Source organism: Triticum aestivum, chromosome 4A (genome assembly GCF_018294505.1).
Source record: "Triticum aestivum cultivar Chinese Spring chromosome 4A, IWGSC CS RefSeq v2.1, whole genome shotgun sequence".
NCBI lineage: Eukaryota > Viridiplantae > Streptophyta > Magnoliopsida > Poales > Poaceae > Triticum > Triticum aestivum.
The window spans coordinates 404,574,890-404,598,070 of record NC_057803.1 but is presented as its reverse complement, the minus strand read 5'-3'; the positions used below and the strand labels follow the sequence as shown (position 1 = coordinate 404,598,070).

Genomic DNA, 23,181 nt, shown 5'->3' with positions numbered 1-23,181 from the left:
CGCCGTCACACCTCGCCTTGACCCACGCCAGCCGACGAACCGACTAGCGCCGCCCGCGCAACCGCGCCACCGCGCGCAACCACCGCCACCTCGTCGTCGCTCCGCCGGCTTCGCCCGCTCCTCCGCCGATCCGGCCGCGAATCCGGCGAACCGCCGCGAATCCCGTCGACCTCCGCCCGTCCCCGCCTCGCCTCGGCTTCCGCGCCCTCGCCGAAGGCTCGCCGGAACCCTCGCCGGCCGGATCCATGGAAGATGGATCAGATCCACCACGTCCGTGAACCAAACAAACGCCCGCATCCCGAATCCCTCCGTCCCGGGTCGAGCCCGTCCCGCGTTGACTTTTAGCGGAGGTGATTTTCTTCTAAGTCCCCGGATCTGTGATATTTTCAGGCAATGTTCTTTGCATCATAACTCTGTCATTGTAGCTCCATTTTAGGCGTGTGATATATCAATTTGTTCATCTGGATGTCCTCTTCATTTTGTTCCATTGCACTATGCTTGTTTGAGTCCATCTTGATGCCCTAATGACTGTTGCAAGAGTGCTATAAAATGTTAGTTCCTGATTCTTATCAGTTTATGAGCATTTGTCATTTTTGCCATGATTATTGTGTGTTGCATATGGGCATGAGCTCTACATGTGTTTTGCTATATGCCATGCCATCTTTACAGGGGTGTATGCCATGTATTTTTGTGATCAATGTGGTGACTAGCACAAGCATGCAAAGTAGCTCTCGTAATATTGTTGTTTTCAGGGACTTAGAATCCTTCTAAGTCATTTTCCTGCTGTTATTTTTATGCCATGTATTCATGTTGCTACAGAGAGATCCATGCTTCTTTTGAGTATGTTTAGTAAGGATGATTTTGAGATATGGTTATTCTATATCCATCCATGTCCATGTTTGCATTTATGGAGTGCCCTAGCATGACTCAATCTTGCTCTACTTTTGCTATAAAATGTTTTTGGCAGATTGTTTACGTGTTAATCAATTTTGCCAAGGTTGTTGTAGTTGATCCATGCATGCTTTGAGCTTGTTCTTGCCATGGTTGGCTTCTTGATCATGTCTTCTTGCTGGTAGTATGCTTAGTTTGCCATGCAATGCCTTGTGGTGAGTGAATCGAGCTTGCAAACATGCCTTCATAATTCTGTTTTTGCCATGTCCAGTTTTCTGCTAAGTCTGAATCTATTAACGGAACTTGATATGTTTACATGGGTGCCATCATATCTTTTGATCCTTTTTGACTTATGGTTAGTAAGGGACTTTAGTTATATGCTTTGAGTAGATACATACCATGCCTTGCTTTGCTATGTCCTATTCCTGTAGCATGTTGTTATCTTGCTCTAAACATTGCTTCCTGGTGTTAATTCCTGACATGTTAGTATTTTCACTAAGTCTGTGAGGTTGATATCTTTTGCACTTTTGCCATGCTTGTTTGAACCTGCTATTGTGTGATTTAGCCATAGCTCAGTGTTCATCTTTTGTCAAGCATCTTCAGTAGATCACTGCCATGTGCTTTGTTGCTATGTTAGAGTGCAGTAGCTTAGTTTCTTGTTGCATTCTAGATGGCATCGTGCTGTTAATCGCAGAATTGTGCCATTATTGTTTTGCTTGCCATTTGCAAATCGTGCATCCGATTCCTGTGATCTTTATATCGATTTCGACCAAAATCAACTCATCCTTCTAGCGGCACTCTTGGTTTGCCAAGTTGAGACCTGGTTCAATCTTTTCCTTCCGGAGCTCGCATATCCATTGCATATCACATCACGCATATCATGCCATGTTTTGCATCATGTTGCTTGCGCATTACACTGTGGTTGATTGTGGTTTCCTTTGCTTGTATTCCTGCCTTGGGTAGAGCCGGGAGACGAGTTCGTGATCGAGGAACCCGTTGAGTATGCTTACGAGGATCAAGCTTACGTCAACTCGGAGAACTTTGCAGGCAAGATGACCATACCATCGAAATCACTTCTATCTTTGCTTGCTAGTTGCTCGCTCTTTTGCTATGTTGCAATACCTACCACTTGCTATATCATGCCTCCCATATTGCCATGTCAAGCCTCTAACCCACCTTTCCTAGCAAACCGTTGTTTGGCTATGTTACCGCTTTGCTCAGCCCCTCTTATAGCGTTGCTAGTTGCAGGTGAAGATGGAGTTTGTTCCTTGTTGGAACATGATTATTGTTGGGATATCATTATTATATCTTGTTTACTTTAACGCACCTATATACTTGGTAAAGGGTGGAAGGCTCGACCTTATGCCTGGTGTTTTGTTCCACTCTTGCCGCCCTAGTTTCCGTCATACCGGTGTTATGTTCCTTGATTTTGCGTTCCTTACGCGATTGGGTGTTATGGAAACCCCTTGACAATTCGCTTTGAATTAAACTCCTCTAGCAAGGCCCAACCTTGGTTTTACCATTTTCCTACCTACCACCATATACCTTCCCTTGGGTTCTGCAGACTCAAGGGTCATCTTATTTTAAACCCCCCCCCCCGGGCTAGTGCTCCTCTGAGTGTTGGTCCGAACCGAGCTGCCTGCGGGGCCACCTCGGGGAAACTTGAGGTTTGGTTTTACTCGTAGCTAGTCTCATCCGGTGTTGCCCGGAGAACGAGATACGTGCGACTCCTATCGGGATTTGTCGGCACATCGGGTGGCTTTGCTGGTCTTATTTTACCATTGTCGAAATGTCTTGTAACCGGGATTCCGAGTCTGATCAGGTCATCCTGGGAGAAGGAATATCCTTCGTTGACCGTGAGAGCTTGTGATGGGCTAAGTGGGGACATCCCTGCAGGGTATAAACTTTTGAGAGTCGTGCCCGCGGTTATGGGCAGATGGGAATTTGTTAATGTCTGGTTGTAGAGAACTTGACACTTAACTTAGTTAAAATGCATCAACCGCATGTGTAGCCGTGATGGTCTCTTTCCAGCGGAGTTCGGGAAGTGAACACGGTTCTTGTGTTATGCTTGAACGTAAGTAGTTTCAGGATCACTTCTTGATCTTTTCTAGTTCACGACCATGTTTTGCTTCCTCTTCTCGCTCTCATTTGCGTATGTTAGCCACCATATATGCTTAGTGCTTGTTGCAGCTCCACCTCACTACCTTTTCCCTACCCATAAGCTTAAATAGTCTTAATCGCGAGGGTGTGAGATTGTTGAGTCCCCGTGACTCACAGATACTTTCAAAACAGTTGCAGGTGCCGATGATGCCCGTGCAGATGACGCAACTGAGCTCAAAGAGGAGCTCGATGAAGATCTTGATCGTTGTCTTATTTCATTTCCTTTCGATCAGTAGAGAAGCCCAGTTGGGGCAATCGGCGATCTGTTGCATTAGGGGTTGTGTTTCTTTATTTAGTTCCGTAGTCGGACCTTGATTGTATTCTGGATGATGTAATGTTATATATATATGTATTGTGTGAAGTGGCGATTGTAAGCCAACTCTTTATCCCTTCCTTTTTCAGTACATGGGATGTGTAAAGATTACCCCTCTTGCGACATGCCTACTATGCGGTTATGCCTCTAAGTCGTGATCCGACACGTGGGAGATATAACCGCATTGTCGGTGTTACATACGTACACTGCCTTCTCCCACTGTAATTTTTTACATAGCTAGATTAGACTAAATAGAAGTACCGTGCTAAATTTTGGAATTATTTCGGGTTTGTTTGGCCTTTTTTATACATTAATTGAGTTTCTGGGCATTTAATGTGCATAATTCAAATTTGAACTACAAGCACATGCTCCAGTTCACCAAAGTTGTTTGAAAAATCACATGTGTGTCCTTGGGTGAATTTCTAGGTCCCATGCAAGAGATGGGAGTGAAATTCAAACATCTGGACGTCATGGCTCGGCCGGAAAGATTGAGAAACTTGGTTTTTTAATTCCTGTAATTCCAAAACATGCCTGAAAATCGTGAAACTTGGCATGGTCTCATGACATGGCACCAACATGTTGTGGTAATTTTTCTGTCTGATTTGTGAAGCCGCACACATTAACAATCAACAAAGCCATTTTGGAACAAGTGATGTCACGTTACAAATCGGAAACACAAGTATTATTGAAACCATGGGCATTCGACTTACCAATTACGTGCGGCCACACGTCCCCTTTTTATTGGCTACGAGGTGCCGTGCGGGGTAGCTATTTGAGTACGGGAGGCATGCGATCAGACCCCTGCGTGTGCTCATCGGAAGGAGAGCCCTTTTGACCGCTACCCACCGCGCACCTTCCTCCCAACGTCTCCATTAATGGTGTCTGAGCACCTGTTCTACGACGTGGCTATATGTCTCACTGGACTGAGATTTAAGAGATAAAAATGAAAATCTGAAAAGAAAGTTTTTCACGGATCTTGATGTAAGATCTGACGGACCTATATAGCATCGATTGTGACTTATAGCAAGCATGATGAATATCAGGACGATGACATTGGATAATAATTGTCTTACATATTTATAAACATAATTTAAAAAAGCCACATGCAGTAATGCCCGATATACACAAGGGAAAATAAGAAGGAAGCCACAGCAGGAACTAGTCTCCGCGACGGGCGGCGATGAGCTCTTTCTTGTCCTCAAGATGCTGGTTGAGAGCATCCAGGGATTCCTCCACCGGCCTTCTGTGCTCGATGCATAGCATGGCATTCTCGTCCATAAGTTTCTCTACGATGACGTCGGTCCTCTTCAACAAGGTAGTGGTCTGCTCCTGCTGCTCCGCACTCCCGACAATCTTCGCCCTCAGCAGGTCGCGCTCGGTCCGGAGCTTCGCATTGCTCTCATTTAGTTGCCGGATGACGTCGGTAGACTGTTCAAACGAGGCTTGCAGGTCATCCTGCAACCTCTCCCACCTAGAGATATGATCCATCTGCCTAAGGACGAGGGCATGCATGCGCTTGTAAGAGTCCTCGCCTGCCCGCGAGGCAATTTCCCGGGCCACCACGGCGCGGGAGGACATCTCTGCAGCATTCGCGGCGGGGCGGGACATCTCTTCTGCTTCCACGGCGCGGCCAGACCAGTCTGCTGCATCGACGGTGCGGCGGGTCCTCCATGCTACTTCGGCAGCGCGGCGCGACCTCTCTGTTGCTACGGCCGTGCGGCGGGACATGTTGGCTGCTTTCGCGGCGAGGCGGGACATCTCTCGTGCTCCCGCTTCTAGGCTTGCCTCTCCCTAGTGGCAATCTCTCGACCTAGAACTCACACTGGCCATGGCGGATGCAAGGGAACGATGATGAATGACTTGTTTGTTTTTGACTTTTTGTGGATGAGGAGTTGAGGAGGAATGTGCAGTCATCTTGGAGTAGTAGTATTTATAACCACGTAGTAATACGCTCCTAAGTGGGAAACCGTTTAGGTTTTGATCGGTGTGAATAGGTTTGCAATTTGGAATTTGACAGGACGCATGCTTAAAATTTACTAACGATTATAGGTGCGGCACTATTCCCGAAAGGCGTAACGTGGGCACGTACACCTTCTCGGCCGCGTACGTGGCGTTTGCACCATAGGGTGCACCGCAATAGGCAATGTCAGCACCATCACGCATGGTTCTTTTAATTAGGATGTGTGTGCCCGTCTAGCGCACACACATTGATCTATCTAACTGTTTCAGTTTGTTGTGGCTAATCGCAAACAGTTCATCCATGTGAAGTGTATGCCATCAATCGCAGACACTTTGATCTGGCTGACCCGTTTCTGTTTTGTTGCCTAATCACAAACAGTTAATCCTTCTAAAGTGTATGCCCTCAATCACACACACCTTGATCTCGCTGACCGTTTCTTTTGTGTTGCCTAATCACAAATAGTTCATCTGAGTGAATCGTATGCTGTGTATCGCACACGCCTTCATCTGGATGCTCGTTTCTTTTGTTCCTCATCATCGCAAACAGTTAATTGAACTGAACCATATGCCCTTCATTGCACCCGTAACTAAAACCTGAACCGTGTTTGATGCATCCGTCATCGCAAACGTTTTATACATTTCTGACGGTTTTCATACATCACCGTTTGCGATTATTGCATCGCACACAGTTTCTCGAAGGGTCCCTGATCGTAGTATCACGTTAGCAGCATCCTTCAGTAGTGTTACTTACCATCATGTAGTTCACTCTTGTCTTGCATAAAGTGTAAAGAAATAGTTTGATTGACATCTTTTGACCCATTTTAATAACAATCTTTATCAGTTTCCTCATTTGATGCTGGTGTTGGAAATATGCCCTAGAGGCAATAATAAATTAGTTATTATTATATTTCCTTGTTCATGATAATCGTTTATTACCCATGCTAGAATTGTATTGATAGGAAACTCAGATACATGTGTGGATACATAGACAACACCATGTCCCTAGTAAGCCTCTAGTTGACTAGCTCGTTGATCAATAGATGGTTACGGTTTCCTGACCATGGACATTGGATGTCATTGATAACGGGATCACATCATTAGGAGAATGATGTGATGGACAAAGACCCAATCCTAAGCCTAGCACAAGATCATGTAGTTCGTATGCTAAAGCTTTTCTAATGTCAAGTATCATTTCCTTAGACCATGAGATTGTGCAACTCCCGGATACCGTAGGAGTGCTTTGGGTGTGCCAAATGTCACAACGTAACTGGGTGGCTATAAAGGTACACTACAAGTATCTCCAAAAGTGTCTGTTTGGTTGGCACGAATCGAGACTGGGATTTGTCACTCCGTGTAAACGGAGAGGTATCTCTGGGCCCACTCGGTAGGACATCATCATAATGTGCACAATGTGATCAAGGAGTTGATCACGGGATGATGTGTTACGAAACGAGTAAAGAGACTTGCCGGTAACGAGATTGAACAAGGTATCGGGATACCGACGATCGAATCTCTAGCAAGTATCGTACCGCTAGACAAAGGGAATTGTATACGGGATTGATTAAGTCCTTGACATCGTGGTTCATCCGATGAGATCATCGTGGAACATGTGGGAGCCAACATGGGTATCTAGATCCCGCTGTTTGTTATTAACCGGAGAGTCATCTCGGTCATGTCTGCATGTCTCCCGAACCCGTAGGGTCTACACACTTAAGGTTCGGTGACGCTGGGGTTATAGAGATATTAGTATGCGGTAACCCGAAAGTTGTTCGGAGTCCCGGATGAGATCTTGGACGTCACGAGGAGTTCCGGAATGGTCCGGAGGTAAAGATTTATATATGGGAAGTCTTGTTTTGGTCGCCGGAAAAGTTTCGCGCATTATCGGTATTGTACCGGGAGTGCCAAAAGGGGTCCGGGGGTCCACCAAGGGGGTCCACCTGCCCTGGGGGGCCACATGGGCTGTAGGGGTGTGCGCCTTGGCCTATATGGGCCAAGGGCACCAGCCCCAATAGGCCCATGCGCCAAGAGATAAGGGAAAGAAAGAGTCCTAAAGGGGGAAGGCACCTCCTAGGTGCCTTGGGGAGGATGGACTCCTCCCTGGCCGCACCCTTCCTTGGAGGAAGGGCCAAGGCTGCGCCCCCCCCCCTCTCCCTTGGCCCTATATATAGTGGGGGCAAGGGAGGGCAGCCGGACCTAAGCCCTGGCGCCTCCCTCTCCCTCCCATGACACATCTCCCTCCTCCCGCAGCGCTTGGCGAAGCCCTGTTGGAATCCCGCTACTTCCACCACCACGCCGTTGTGCTGCTGGATCTCCATCAACCTCTCCTCCCCCCTTGCTGGATCAAGAAGGAGGAGACGTCGCTGCTCCGTACGTGTGTTGAACGCGAAGGTGCCGTCCGTTCGGCGCTAGGATCATCGGTGATTTGGATCACGACGAGTACGACTCCATCAACCCCGTTCTCTTGAATGCTTCCGCGCGCGATCTACAAGGGTATGTAGATCCACTCCTCCCTCGTTGCTAGATCGCCGCCTCTCTTCCTCCTCACTTTTGGGCTGAGGCTGTTACCACTTCCACCTATCTCATCAACATTCAACCATCTGGTGCTCTACAAGGTGGTATTCCTCTTGAGCGTCTTTCTGGTCGTTCTCCTGATTATTCGGCGCTTCGTTCGTTTGGTTGTGTTTGCTATGTTTTGCTTGCCCCTCGTGAACGCACCAAGTTGACTGCTCAATCTGTTGAGTGTCTTTCTCGGATACAGTGATGAGCATAAGGGTTATCGGTGTTGGGATCCTGTCGGTCGTCGGATGCATATTTCCCGGGATGTCACCTTTGATGAGTCTTGTCCCTTCTACCCGCGTCCATCCTCCTCGGCCTTTTCCATGGAGGACATCTCTTTTCTTATGTTTCCAGATACACCTCCCTCTGTGCCCAATATTCCTACTTCTCGCCCTGCTCTTGCAGATCCGACGCCGTCGTCTTCTATAGTTTCTTCTCCTCCCTCATCGCATGACTCTCCACCTTCATCACCGGTATCGCCCTCTTCTCCACCTTCACCGGTACATTCCCCATCTCCATCTCCAGTGGTTCCACCTCTCCCTTCCTTTCCTTTTCATTATACTCGTTGTCGACGTGTTGTGGATGAGTCTACCGATATGCCCTCTACTTCCGGCGTGTCGTCTTCCTCCTCTCAGTCGATGTATGGTCTTCGTTCTCGGCCTTATCCGCCCCCTGATCGATATTCTCCTTCTCATTATGGTCTTTTGACCGTTGTTGAGCCGACTTCTTATCGAGATGCTATTGTTCATCCTGAATGGCAGTTTGCCATGACAGAGGAGATTGCTGCCCTTGAGCGCATCGGCACATGGGATCTGGTTTCTCTTCCTCCTCGTGTCCGTCCCATCACTTGTAAGTAGGTCTATAAGATTAAGACTCGCACTGATGGTTCTCTTGAGCGATATAAAGCTCGTCTTGTGGCTCGTGGCTTTCAGCGGGAGCATGGTCGTGATTACGATGAGACTTTTGCTCCTGTGGCCCATATGGCCATTGTTCGCACACTTCTCACCGTGGCTTCTGTTCGCCACTGGTCTGTGTCTCAGCTTGATGTTAAGAATGCCTTCCTTAATGGTGAGTTGCGTGAGGAAGTTTATATGCAGCCACCATCTGGGTATTCAGTTCCTGATGGCATGGTTTGTTGTCTTCGTCGCTCTCTATGGCCTTAAGCAAGCCCCCCGCGCTTGGTTTGAGTGTTTTGCCTCGGTGGTCACTGCAGCTGGTTTTTCGCCTAGCGCTCATGATCCAGCGCTGTTCGTCCACCTTTCGGCTCGTGGTCGCACTCTTCTTCTTTTATATGTTGATGACATGATCATCACTGGCGATGATCTTGAGTACATTGCCTTTGTCAAGGCGCGTCTCAGTGAGCAGTTTTCTATGTTTGATCTTGGTCCTCTTTGTTACTTTCTTGGGATTGAGATTTCCTCCAACTCTGATGGCTTTTTTATTTCCCAAGAAAAGTATATCCAGGATCTTCTTGCTCGTGCAGCTCTTAGTGATGAGCGCACTGTTGAGACTCCTATGGAGCTTAATCTTCACCTTTGTGCTTCTGATGGTGAGCCCTTGTCTGATCCGACTCGTTATCGTCATCTTGTTGGAAGTCTTGTCTATCTCGCTGTCACTCGTCCGGATATCTCCTATCCTGTCCATATCCTGAGTCAGTTTGTTTCTTCTCCCACTTCAATTCACTATAGTCACCTTCTTCGTGTTCTACGATATCTTCGTGGCACGATCTCTTACCGTCTCTTCTTTCCTCGCTCCAGCTCGCTACAGCTCCAGGCCTATTCGGATGCTACTTGGGCTAGTGATCCTTCGGATCGCCGTTCACTTTCTGCTTACTGTGTCTTTCTTGGTGGTTCTCTCATTGCCTGGAAGACTAAGAAACAGACTGCAGTTTCCTGTTCGAGTGCAGATGCTGAGTTGCGAGCTATGGCTCTTCTCACGGCAAAGGTGACTTGGTTACGCTGGTTACTGGAGGATTTTGGTGTTACTGTTACTACACCTACTACACTCTTGTCAGACAGTATAGGTGCTATCAGTATTGCGCGGGACCCTGTGAAGCATGAGCTTACCAAGCATATTGGTGTTGATGCTTTCTTTGTGCGAGCTGCTGTGCAGGACTATGTTGTTGCTGGCGGACTTCTTCACGAAGGCCCAGACTAGAGGGCAACATGGATTTTACCTCTTCAAACTCAGTGTTGTGGATTCACCATGAGTTTGAGGGGGGGTGTTAGAGTTATATTTATAGTGGCCGTTGGCCTTTTGCATTCTGGCCTTTGGCCTCCCCTGTACATGTATATATGATGGCTTTTGCCTCTTAATAATCTCTACTCCTAATGGAGCAGTTGGTAGCCTGGTACTCCGTTTTTATTTTCGTCTGGTTTTATCTCCTCCCACCTCCCACCACCCCATACAACTGATTTTAATCTACGTATCGACAAAAAACCAGATCGACGCTCCTATACGGAACGAGGACCCGATCCGCTCCTTGTTTCCCACGTCCGTCCTGGATCTGGATCAGGAGAACGCCGCCGTGGCTGCCGCCTCACATACGTCGCCCGTGACGGATCACGAACAAAACCGCCGCGGATCAGCAGCCCGCCGCCGGCGCCTCATGTACCCACACACCACGATCTCGTCGCAGATCAGCAAGACACCGCCGCCGCCGCCTCGGGCAGCCACACGCCAATCTCCGACGACGACGCCTACAGCGGCAAGCAGTGCAGGGCGTCTTCACTGATCAGTTATAAACCTTGCTTTCTTAAAGGTATGTACGCTCATGCTCTCTTAAAGATCACGCGATGGTACAGAAGACAATTGTCACCAGATGGAGCCATATGCAACAGAGCCATATACGATGGAGCCACCAGATGGATCCATACGAATAAATGTGCCCCATGTTCCCAGTTCGAACACCAAAAATACATCCCAAGACAATAAATGTTTATCAGATGTATACAATGTAGTCATTTCTTCCCCATGTTCCAAGTTGGAACACCAAAAATACATGGCAAGCCAATTGTTCAGTATACATACCACATCAATACTAATGCTGTTGAAAAATGATAGGTACGAATGGGAAATGCAAATAGCAAGGCGCCGGAAGAGAAAAAGGTGTCAGATGTGCATGTACCCCCTCTTGCTGACCTACATTCACAAGGGAGCCAAGGTACGTTAGAGTAACATAAATGAGTCAGATGTCAAGGGTGCCCAACAATCATTGTATCTCGCTAATGTGTTCCAGGCCATAATGTTGACGGAAATGTTGATGAATACAACCCAGCAATCATTCCCGTAGCTGACAATGTTGACAATTATCAAATGACTCCAGGTATTGGACTGTGTAAATACCCCTATCTGTTGTATGATATGGTTTTAACATGATCAACCGTGCCTAACAGACTTGGAAGCACACAAGGAAACAGATGGAACTGGCATGACACGGTTAGAGCAGGACGAGCTTACAAACCTAACCAAACACCCTCTTTCTGAGATAACAATTGTTCATCAGCCAGGGCATGCGAGTTTACGTACGTGGGTTCCATATTTAAAAACACTATCTACCCTATTCGGTTAGCAGAAAACTGCCTCATTCTGTACTGGTTTTGTTATGTAGACAACCCATCATTCTGTAGCCATGATGTTGCTTCGTTCCCTGGTCCGAGTACTCTCACAGATATTTGTGCCTGCGGCCTTGCAGGAAGTTCATTTGGTATGATCCGACACGTGCATCATGGACAGTGATCAAACGTCTCTATTAATGCACATGTTCACTAATTCTCATCTAGATTTGTTGTTTATACATCGTGCAGACAATAATGTGCCTTCGTTCCCGGATAGGAGTACTCTTGCATCACTTTATGCCACAGGTCACACAGAAGGCTCAAGAGGTGTGAACCGATATGCCTTTCATATGGCCAGATTTGTGCTTAAAGGGATGCATGTTCATGTATTAGCCTAACCGACATATTTTCTTTTGTTCCTGCAGCCAGAGAATCTGCCCACAATGATGTGTGTCTTAATGCCCTTGGTTGTGGTGGTTCAGAGCTTGTGACATCGTCTACCCCAACATGTGATGTATACCCAACTCATTCCCAGACAACGTGTGCTGTTGTGAATGACCAAGTGAGTTCTAGCATAACAGACGACAAAAGGGAGCAGAGAAACGCACGACGGCGAGCAACTTATCGAAAGAAAAAGGATGATCAGGTCAAGCTCCAAAATGAAAAGCAGACTGTTTCCCAACCCCCTCTTGGTGATATCACTAATATTAATCAGCCTTCCGGTTCAATGCCAGGTAAGGGTGTTCAAAGTTATGAGCTTACGGCGGTGACAAACCAAATTTGGAAATCAAATATTAGAATACGCACTTTTAGCTTTGACTTACAATAGTTGATTCAATATGAAGTTAAAAACTGGAGTTTGATATATGAACGGTCAAGAAATGTCATATATCGGAACGCTTAAAAAAACATCTGCGGTGTTAGAAAGACGTAAATGGATTTAAAAAATTAAATTAGATTTACCGGCACTCAAAGACAGAAAGTAGCTTTTCTAAAAAAAATAACAGAAATTTGCTAGAAGGTGAATAATGTGATAGATGGTTCTCAGTTTGTCTGAAAAAGAGACAAATGTGGAGTATGAAACATTAACTATCACAACGTCAGTAGCAAACGTTGATATGAAATAGATGTATAGTGCCCAAGAGAGGTATATTATCAATTGGGCCAAGTTCTCCATTGGCCCTGCATGTATATATTTTTTCCTCTCGTTGCAATGGCAAAATAGAAGGATTTATGTAAGCGGACTTGCCAATGTCAGAATACATATGGTTCTAAACTTCTTCAGATTAGCATAAAGAGCAATTAATCATAGTTTGTTAAACTGAAGAATATACTGATCAGTGATAACTGAATTCTGAAAGAGCATTTTACTTCTACATGCGAGAACAAGTATTAGACGAATTTGATGTTACCTCAGCAGTGAGCTACACATTAGTGTATTTCTTGCCAATAACATAGGTCCAACACTGAATGACACGGTTGTGTATTTCTTGCCAAAAAGTTCCTTTAACAAACCTGCAAGTAAATGCCACTCAAAATTAGATGATCATTACAAAATACCGCAGGATTTCACATCAACTCACTGTAGTACGAAATACATGCTGGCTAGATAAGAAATATTAGGGCATTTACAAACGAAATATATGAAACAAAAAATGGCTGAAGAAAACAATAGACGTGTTGGCTTGGTTCGGGATCTTCATGATTGTTGAGCATTGATGAGATGATTATGTTTTAACTTTATTGTTGAACCAGCCAACCCATCAAATCGGAACTATACATCCCGACCCCCTCTTGGTGATATCACTAATATTGATCAGCCTTCCGGTTCGATGCCAGGTACGGGTGTTCAAAGTTTTAACATAACAATGATAATATAGATTCATTTATTGTACCCATCGAGCTTGAACTATACATCCTTGTCACATGATGATGCTCCAGAAGATGGGTCCGCATCAGCCATTGCTGAATTCAATCATGAAAAAGAGTTGGCTAGGAGGCAACATGCAAGAGACCGCAGTAGTAATATGGCAAACGAACGAAGGGATCGGAGAAACGCACAGAGACGGGCATCTTATCGAAAGAAAAAGGAAGAGGGTACGATCAACCTCCAAAACAATAATCAAGTGCAGCGTGAGCGACGAAAGGAACAACGAAACAACAGGACCCCTGATGAGCAGGGGGAGTCAAGTGCGAAGAGAAAGGCAGACTATGCTAGAAGGAAAAACACCCCGTGTGCTGAATCGATCGCAATGCCACGTCCAGATCTAACTAGCGCATTGTCCAACTCTCCCTCTTTCAACACTCACGTCAATTGTCCGACTCTCACACTTCGAACCATCACGCAACAATCCGGCAGTGAACAGATAGATCGTGATACAACTATCAAGTCGGCCCCCACATACATTCGCAACACCGAAACCGATGGTAGTTATCCCATCAACGATCATCTTCCATTTTGTAATCATTCATCGGTTAATTATACCAAATTCGATAATGTTGTAGGTGCATACCTAAGCAGAACCTTAGGTGATGGTGCTGTAGATGGCGACCTCATCGAAATCAATGAGCACCTACAAAGTGCCGACCTGCAAACCAGTGATCCAGTAACAATTGCGGATAATGGATTTGACGAGCAGAGTCATGAGTCCAGAGCTCGGCGTAGGACAAGAGAGCGAGCTTGCAAGGGAAGTATGGCGGCGATGAAGCGTCAGGAGAAAATTGGCAAGCGAAAAACATGTACGCAGGTGCCACGTGGTGAGAGGAATGCTATGCTAGATCGTCGTAATAAAAGGTTTGTAGGTAGGGTGAATACCCCAACCGTCAGGTCCATCTCCATACCGAAAATGAGCTCAACGGGACAACCTACCATAGTTGAAGCACACAGTGCCTCAACATCATCTAGCACGCCGGAGTACACGATCAGAAGTGAAGGTAACACGCCCATCCTTACTCTCCTTGCGTCCCTTGAGACTGAACCCTCATTTGTGTTGTTTGGCACCTGGGCAGACGACATGGACGCTTACCTCAATGGTCTCATGAATGATGATGTCAATCCTGACGACCTCTTTGACGATGAATATTACCTGTTTGCTGGTGAAGGTATGTACAACCGCTTGAGCGTGATCCACATGTTGGGGGTATCACACTAATTGGAAACATTGTTTGCAGGCTCAGATGCTGATGACTTGGAGCACGACGAATTGGAAGACTCAAGTCACGAAAACTATGTCGACCATGATCCATTTGACTATGTGTACTCAAACCTGCCAGCCAACACACACATCCTGAAGCACGCCGCGAACTGCGACCACTGCAAGGCCAAGAAGTTTGTGAGCGAGGCCCCAGGATTCTGCTGTCGCAGTGGGCAGATCGAGCTGAAGCAACTGGAGCCCATCCCGGAGCTCATGAGGCTTTGGTCTAGCACTGATGCGGATGCTAGGCATTTTCGGGAGAACATACGGTTTTTCAACGGACACTTCTCCTTCACAACCCTCGGCGTCAGCCTCGATGAAACATACACAAACATGAAGTCTGGGGTGTACACGTTCCGGGCGCACGGCACCATCTACCACAATGTTCATTCCTTCGGGCCAACATCCCGTCCAGATCATCTACAGTTGTACTTCTACGACGACGACCCAGGCCTAACCCATCGCAAGGCTGCCACCGAGCAATTAGACCAGGATGTCGTCAAAAAGTTGGTGCACATACTCAGGGAAAACCCGTACTCTCAGCAGTTTAGGAGTTTGGGTGCGCACAGGGACAACCTCGACGATTACAGGATAGACCTCAACACTGACCAGAGACTAGACCAACGGAAGTATAATAGACCTCTGTCATCTGAGGTCGCTGCAATTTGGGTTGAGGGCACTGACCTAGCGAAGAGGTTCGATCGTAGGATTACACTTTGTGGGAACGACAACCAGAGGCACAGTATACATGTGACGGCTGGCTCGTATGACCCGCTCTCTTACCCACTCTTCTACCCAAGGGGGGAGCTCGGTTGGCACCCGAAACTACCTAAACGTAATGTCCCTTGGCCGGTTGTGCAACAACCAAGAGGTGGACGTGATGATGATGATGATGATGATGATGCAGGTAAGCCTTATGCGTATTCTGTCGTTTTGATGTATTGTGTAGTTCTCATATGAATTCTAACTTCCACGCTACTCATCCATGTGCAGAGGGGAATAGCAGGTTATGCGTCTCCGTGAGAGACTACTACTGTTACATGCTGCAGACACGACCTGGGATATTCAATCCCATACTCTGTGGAGCACGATTGCTCCAGCAATGGGGGGTGGACATGTACATCAAGATTGAGAGTTGTAGGTTGAAATGGTACAGGAAGAACCAGACAAAGATCCGTGCCGACCTGTATAAAGGAGTTGTTGATGCAATTACATCCGGGGAGACCCGGGCAAGCGCTGTTGGAGTAAGGATAGTGCTCCCTGGAACGTACCCAGGTGGCGACCGCGACATGAAGCGGAGGCATATGGATGCCATGGCAATTGTCCATACGTACGGGAAGCCTGACATCTTCTTGACCATGACCTGCAACCCTAACTGGGAAGAGATAACGAATGAGTTGTTTCCTGGTCAGACAGCACAAGATCGACCTGATCTTGTGGCTCGTGTGTTCCATGGAAAGCTAGAGGCTATGAAAGAGCTCTTGTTCAAGAAGAATATCCTGGGTGTTGTTGTCGCACATGTATACGTAGTCGAGTTCCAGAAGAGGGGCCTCCCCCACGCACACTTTTTGTTGATCATGGATTCTGCATATAAGCTTGTCGTTCCGGAGCAGTACGACCGACTCATTTCTGCCGAGCTCCCAGACAAGCAGAAGTATACTGAACTCCACGCCTTGGTGGTGAAACATATGATGCACGGACCATGCGGTGCTCTCAACCCCAAAAATGTGTGCATGCAACAAAACGAGTGCAAGTGCAGATACCCACGGCCGTTCAATGAAAACACGGCACAAGGCAAGGACTCATACCCAGTTTATCGTCGTCGAGATGATGGTCGGCAGGCTAAGGTCCGTGGTAAAATGCTGGACAACAGATGGGTTGTGCCGTATAACCCTTACCTTCTGCGGATGTTCAATTGCCACATCAACGTTGAGGTTTGCTCTAGCATAAAGGCCGTCAAATACCTTTACAAGTACATATACAAGGGCCATGATAGGGCTTCTTTCAGCATCGACCAGCCCGACGCCAATGGTAACATTGATGAGATCAAAAGATACGTAGACGCAAGGTGGGTTACTCCTCCAGAGGCGATGTGGAGGATATTTGGCTTCCCCTTGTGTGCCAATGACCCGCCTGTCCTACAGTTGCCTCTTCATCTCCCGAATATGCACAGGGTGGCCTTCAATGAGCAAGCTCACTTGACCGACGTAGTCGCCTCTGAGAATGCTTCCAAATCCATGTTAACAGAGTATTTCAAAGCTAACCAAAACCACCCATGGGCTAGGAATATATTGTACAAGGATTTTCCTGGAAGGTTCACATGGCAAAAGGGTAAGAAGTATTGGAAAGAGCGGGTGGAGCGTTATCAGATAGGTCGAATTGTGTCTGCCAATCCTGCCGAGGGGGAGCGATACTATCTACGTGTGATGCTAAACCATGTTGCTGGCAAGACATCCTATGAGGACCTGCTTACCGTGGACAGTAGGCTATGCGGGAGCTTTAGAGAGGCTGCCGAAAGGTTGGGACTCATCGAGGCAGATAACACGCTCGACGACTGTCTTACCGAGGCAGAGCAATGGGCGATGCCATGTTCGCTCAGGAGGCTCTTCGCAACAATTTTGGTGCACTGTGAGCCAGGCGACGTGCGTGGTTTATGGGATAGGCACCTCGAGCCTATGTCTGATGACTATCGGCGATCACACACGTGCCCGATTGAGGTGGAACAGATGGTGTTGCTTGACATTAGGGGTATGTTGCAGTCCATGGGCAAAGACATAGCTGATTTCGCTCTTCCATGCATTGACGATGCGTTCGACCCAACCGAGGGCGAGGCCAGAGAAGTGATCGAGGAATCCAACATCGATTTTGACATCAATGACACTAAATTGGCATCGTCGCTAAACTTCGAGCAGAGGGTTGCATACGACGAGATACTAGCTGCTGTTGATGGCGGTGATGGGGGTGTGTTCTTTGTTGATGGCTCGAGAGGTACAGGGAAGACCTTCCTGTACAGGGCGCTGCTCGCCAAGGTTCGAAGCGAGGGAAACATCGCTATCGCTACCGCGACGTCAGGCGTCGCGGCTTCTATCATGCCTGGAGGCAGGACTGCCCACTCGAGGTTCAAGATCCCATTGAGTTGCGACGATGGGGCCTCCTGCACCTTCACAAAGCAGAGTGGTACCGCCAAGCTACTGAGGATGGCCTCATTGATACTATGGGACAAGGCCACCATGACTAAGCGACAGGCGGTCGAGGCACTGGACAACAGCATGCGCGACATCATGGGAAGACGGGACCGACCCTTTGGAGGAAAAACTGTTGTGTTTGGCGGGGACTTCAGGCAGGTGCTTCCGGTCGTCAGGAGGGGGTCCCGGGGTCATATAATCGATGCAACCGTCCGAAGTTCACATCTATGGAAGGGTATGCGCCAGCTAAGGCTCGTCACCAACATGAGGGCTCATAATGACACCTGGTTTGCGGATTACTTGCTAAGGGTAGGCAATGGCATTGAGGAAGTTGACGATCAAGGAAACATACGACTCCCTGAAGATATTTGTGTGCCATCTACAGGCGAGGGTGACGACCTAGAGAAGCTGATTGACCATGTGTTTCCGAGACTAGATGACAACATGTCCGATCCGAATTACATGACTTCACGCGCAATCCTCTCCACCACAAACGACAACGTCGACAAGATAAACATACGCATGGTAGAGCGTTTTCGGGGAGAAGAAGTAATCTACCATAGCTTTGACAGTGCAGAAGACGACCCATATGGCTACTACGCTCCCGAGTTCCTGAATGGGTTGACTCCCAACGGTCTGCCTCCGCATGCACTCAAACTGAAGCTCAACTGCCCTGTCATACTTCTGAGGAACATTGATCCGGCTAATGGTCTGTGTAACGGGACGAGGCTTGTGGTCCGAGGTTTCGAGAGGAACGCCATCGACGCAGAAATCGTGATCGGACAACACGCAGGTAGGAGGGTATTCCTTCCTCGAATACCCCTATGCCCGTCTGACAATGACATGTTTCCATTCAAGTTCAAGAGGAAGCAATTTCCTGTAAGGCTTAGCTTTGCTATGACGATTAACAAGGCTCAAGGACAGACGATTCCGATTGTTGGCGTGTACCTACCTAATCCGGTGTTCTCTCATGGTCAACTCTACGTCGCGTTGTCTCGAGCCACCGCGAAGAGAAACATAAAGATCCTCATTGAGAAGGAGAAGGAGAAGGATAATGGCAAGAAGCAAAGTGGTAAATCAAAGAAGCGAAAAAGACCTTCCTTGTCCTTACAAACCTCGATGAAGAACATCGTCTATAAGGAAGTCCTGACAGGCTGAAGTCCGCACTTACGAAACCGGCGGGTTTTGAATATGACAATAGCATTTACTCTTATTCTACAGATAATTTGTTGCTCTGGAGCGCTTTTGTACAAATGTTTATCTTTGTTTTTTATTTGACTGCAATCTTTATTTAAACGTGTGCGACCACTATCAAATTAAGAATGCCCAGCTTCAGTAGCGTTGCTACGGGCCAGTGCACGTCATCTTCAATTTTATCACGTTTTGCTCAGACTCTGAGGATTTAGAGTATGCATCTATACAGTTTTGGCATCCAGTACACCTATGATTTGAACGCCTCAAGATGTAGGTATAGCCAATATGACCTGTTAGATAATAACATGAGACGACCGCCCCCTGTTTTAAGTCTATATGTTTCAGTTTGGTTAGTATACACTAGACAGATTTAATTATTGTGGCATTTTTGTCTATCAATAATGTGTGTGCATGTTTTCCTTAAGGAAACAACATATAGTTGTCTTCATCACCGGAACACACTTTAGGTGCAGATCATGATATTTCAGTTGGGCAGTTTTGACATGGTACATTTTTTCAGTCAATATTTGTTTAACTTAAGCAGCAGTACTTCTCTCTTCAAATGACACTACGACACCATAAAGAAGTTGCATACATTTCAGCCGTTACTAATGTGACTACCATTGAAAATGTCATGTCAGACTCGAATCACATCGTAATAGTTGTTATAAAAAAACGTACTATTGCTTGCCCACACATTGAAGTACTACATTTTTTATTACCCTGTATTTCTGAAAACTTTGCTACCATGCCGGTTTGTTGCTAAACTCGTAAAGGTTTTCAAAATTAAAACTGTGGTTCCTAAACCCTGTTATGCTTTTGTTTGCAGCACAATATGGTGATGCACAGTTACCACTTACCAGTAAAAGTAGTTCCTGTTTTAATTTTGAGTGAACTGTTTGTTTTGGCCACGAGATACTTTTTAAGTTTAAGGCATTAATTAGTTTTTCTTGAATAACTTGTGGGTGCATGCAGAAAACACATACTTCAGCATTTAATTGAAAAGGCTACTATTCTTAAATAGTAGTCTCTGTTGTTTCTCTTAAATAGAGAGCTCATAGAATGAATAAACAGAAGTGTAGATGTGATGAATAGAGTAGATAGAAGTATTGATCTTACAATTCTGTCATGTGAAGTGCATCATCGATTACGTGGCAGAAAACTCCTGTCCAATTGAAGTGCATGGATTTTCTCAAGTTCATCACGTTTGAATGCAAACAAAAATAAGAAGGAATGTCAGGATGTAGTTTGTTGATTGTAAACATAAATAATATGGTAGCAGCCGCTTCTTGTTTTGAAAATTGCAGTGCTCGTTTGACTGTATCAGATTAAGAATGCCCTTTCGACTAATCCAAAATTCGTGGCTGTAATTTCAAATTGCAGTGCTCGGTGACTATAGCCAAGAAGTAAAATTTCATATTGCCTAGCTAGCCTGATGCATAATGAGTCATTTGAAATGCAGATGATGAAGGAAAACAAGTATTCGTCTGTCAGTAAGTAATAATTCTGTTAAGAACAGAACTAAAGGCAAGAAGAGTGCAGGTCAGAAAAAATTCAGATAACTGCAGGATAACGAAGCATGCATCTCTACTACGCCATATGTGCATAAAGTTCGGCAACCATTAAATCCCTAGCAGGAAACTAATGTGTGTCCCTAAACTTACATGTGGTAGTTTACTTCGGCATCGACTGAAACTGGCCTTGATTTCAGGTAACTGAAACTTAGGATGCGCATTGAAACTTAGTATCCCAATAGACTGCTCAGCTTCGATAGATGAAAGTTCTCCATCATTAGCCTTGTTCTCATCATCATATTTGGCTGATTCTTGCCTTTGATCTTGAACTACATAAACCTGTAGTGTGGATATACTCAGTACATACTGACTGACAAGGTATCAGGAAAATAAAGGAGTAGAATACCAGAGTTTCAGAGGTAAATATTGACAGTAGCAGATTATATTATATGCTTATGAACAACTAACACTTGTAGGAATAACTAATACTAATTTAGTACTATGGAAAACACCACGGCTCAAAAAAAAAAACAATTACCTAACTCGCAAACAAATAAAACATTCTACTATATATGAAGATCGATCCGACCATAAGGTCTCTGATTATGTTGGATATCCCTGTACTACCTCCCTGTTTATAAGTATTAAAAAATACAGTAGTCAAATGTTTTATACTCCCATTCTGTCCCTCCCCTAAAAACTGAATCACAGGGATGTCATTGCTCTGCTCCAACAGAACAATTATTCCAATAGAACAATTATTCCAACAGAAAAACTAATCTAACAGAACTTGTAATCAGGATGTCACATTACATATGAATCAACTTACCATCATTTGTTCAGATGATGCAAAATATTTGTGCGTATAGGCCATGTTACAAGCAGAACAAAGTAAACATGAAGAGCCTCACCAGCACGATTTCGTGCAAGTGCTGGCGGCAGAGACGATTGCAGGGGGAAGCTGGATCTAGCAATGCCACACTGACGCCTCGTGGGCGACTTGTTGGACATGGAGCAGCAGAAGGCCCACGTTGCTTGACGACGAGGCAGCGGCGGCGGCTCACAGGATCCAAAACCGTCTTCCACGCCCATGGTTGTTGTCTCCGCGTCCGCCACGGCAGGCGTCTCCTCATGGCCAGCGCTGCTGCATCATTGGCCGATTGGCCGGCTCTGCTTGCTGCTCGTGGACGTTGTGTGCTCCCCTGATGCCGCCGGAATGGAACCACTGCTGCGGCGACGCCAGGATTGCAGGAGCCACCTCCCGGACCGAACCACCGTCGCGTACCAATGGTTGGAGAAGCACGTCGCGGACGAGAGTGTATCAGATGAGGGCTTCCTTGGTTCAGGGAAGACGACGGCAGCAGGGATGAGGTCGAGGCGGAGCTCGAACTGGAAGGCAGTGGGCGTCGTAAATCCGAGCTCGGGGTGGGGAAGGTGGTGGCGGAGGGTGGGATGGGGCAGGGCCGGCGGTGTGCAAGCGCCAGAGCATGGGCGGTACTTGGGTGCCGACGACCTCCAGCCATCCAGCTGCGGCGAGCGGTGGACCACGACGCCCAGGCTGCATAGCAAGCAATCGAGAGGGGGGGAGGTGGCGAGCAGCAGACCTCCAGCGGCGACGAGCGGCGGACCACTACACCGGCGGGGCACCCTAATTCTTTTGAATGGATCGGGGAAGATAGGGGAGGCGCGAGTGGGAGGAGATGGGAGCGATTCCGTCGATCCACGGCTCCCCAGCAAGCACGGCTCGAGGATGGCGTAGCTCTCGGCGAGGCGGAGTTCCTGGTCTCCTCGGGGAGGAGGTGGTCCAGCTGTGGACCGCGGTGGGCGAGGTGGGTCGGCGGTTGTTGAGCTGCGCAGGTGGGCGGCGGTGGTTGCCTCCTTCGCAACAGCGCAGGAGGGCGGCGGCAGCGGCGGCGGCGGCGTAGTTGGGAGACGCACGTGGTGGCCGGCGCGGTGGGGAGAGGAGGGGGAGAGACTGAGAGGGACATCGGCCAACGCCATCGCGGGGGAGAGGAGGGGGATAGAGTGAGTGGCTGGGAGGGGGAGAGAGTGGGTGGGGAGAGGGTTTTTTTTCTGAGCATCGGGTGGGGAGAGGTGGCCCGTTTAACTCAGGCCGGACCGTGCCGTTGCGGGCCGGCCCATTTGGCCAGGTCTGGCTATGAGGAGGACAGGAGTCAGGGGAGGTCCGCATAAGTATAAGATTGTAGGGTGAAAAAAATGCAATTGAAAATATATGTGTTAGTCTCACTTTTGTTTTTATTATATATTATAGATGTTTATATAATACAGTATAAAATATCATTATATTTTGTATGTTTCACCTTTGTCCATCAGAGATAAACAGGGATGGACTCGAATGATGTTTTAAATATATCAACTGACATATGCACCGATGTAACGATGACGGCCCGGACCGAAACACCACGAGAAGAGGTGCTACACATGTTAACGTAAAAGGTGCATTATTTTATATTATTGTTTTTCAGAATATATGAGACAAGGATATGGATTTTGGAGATGCACAAAAAGAACCTATTGACAATGGTTCTGAAGCGACGTCGCTGAAAGGGACCACCGTTTTTTTTTACAATATAATGATATGAAAGCGGTGATATCTCATAAAAAACAAAAAAGATGTCAAATTAAACTTCAATTATT

General features: G+C 46.9%; 2 protein-coding genes and 1 long non-coding RNA gene across 9 annotated transcripts in view; 2 read left to right on the top strand and 1 right to left on the bottom strand.

Moving 5' to 3' along the window:
• The first annotated feature begins 10,305 nt into the window (after positions 1 to 10,305).
• On the top strand, positions 10,306 to 20,547 carry LOC123086173 (uncharacterized). Of its 3 annotated transcripts, none has more exons than XM_044507893.1 (12): positions 10,306 to 10,640; positions 10,943 to 11,042; positions 11,118 to 11,204; positions 11,275 to 11,403; positions 11,490 to 11,585; positions 11,686 to 11,763; positions 11,862 to 12,170; positions 13,192 to 13,275; positions 13,378 to 13,863; positions 13,942 to 14,538; positions 14,608 to 15,537; positions 15,624 to 20,547. In XM_044507893.1, the coding sequence occupies exons 2-12, from the start codon at positions 10,949 to 10,951 to the stop codon at positions 18,971 to 18,973; spliced, it is 6,240 nt and encodes a 2,079-aa protein (XP_044363828.1). In that variant the 5' UTR covers positions 10,306 to 10,640; positions 10,943 to 10,948; the 3' UTR covers positions 18,974 to 20,547. The 3 variants fall into 3 exon arrangements, with proteins under 3 accessions (XP_044363828.1, XP_044363827.1, XP_044363826.1); XM_044507892.1 differs by having other exon boundaries at positions 13,378 to 14,370; positions 14,446 to 14,538; XM_044507891.1 differs by having other exon boundaries at positions 13,378 to 14,538.
• The window catches only part of LOC123086175 (uncharacterized), a 21,522-nt gene continuing 9,136 nt past the window's right edge, over positions 10,796 to 23,181 (bottom strand). For all 3 annotated transcript variants that reach the window (XR_006440609.1, XR_006440610.1, XR_006440611.1), the window contains 3 exons: positions 20,129 to 20,862; positions 12,849 to 12,951; positions 10,796 to 11,020 (listed from right to left, as the gene is read on the bottom strand). This is a non-coding gene — a long non-coding RNA (uncharacterized lncRNA). The remainder of the gene's footprint in view (positions 11,021 to 12,848; positions 12,952 to 20,128; positions 20,863 to 23,181) is intronic.
• The window catches only part of LOC123086174 (uncharacterized), a 16,633-nt gene continuing 16,294 nt past the window's right edge, over positions 22,843 to 23,181 (top strand). For 2 of the 3 annotated variants that reach the window (XM_044507895.1, XM_044507894.1), the window contains exon 1: positions 22,843 to 22,980. The gene's annotated coding sequence lies outside the window, so the exon portion shown is untranslated. The remainder of the gene's footprint in view (positions 22,981 to 23,181) is intronic. The other variant, XM_044507896.1, reaches the window with a different exon arrangement.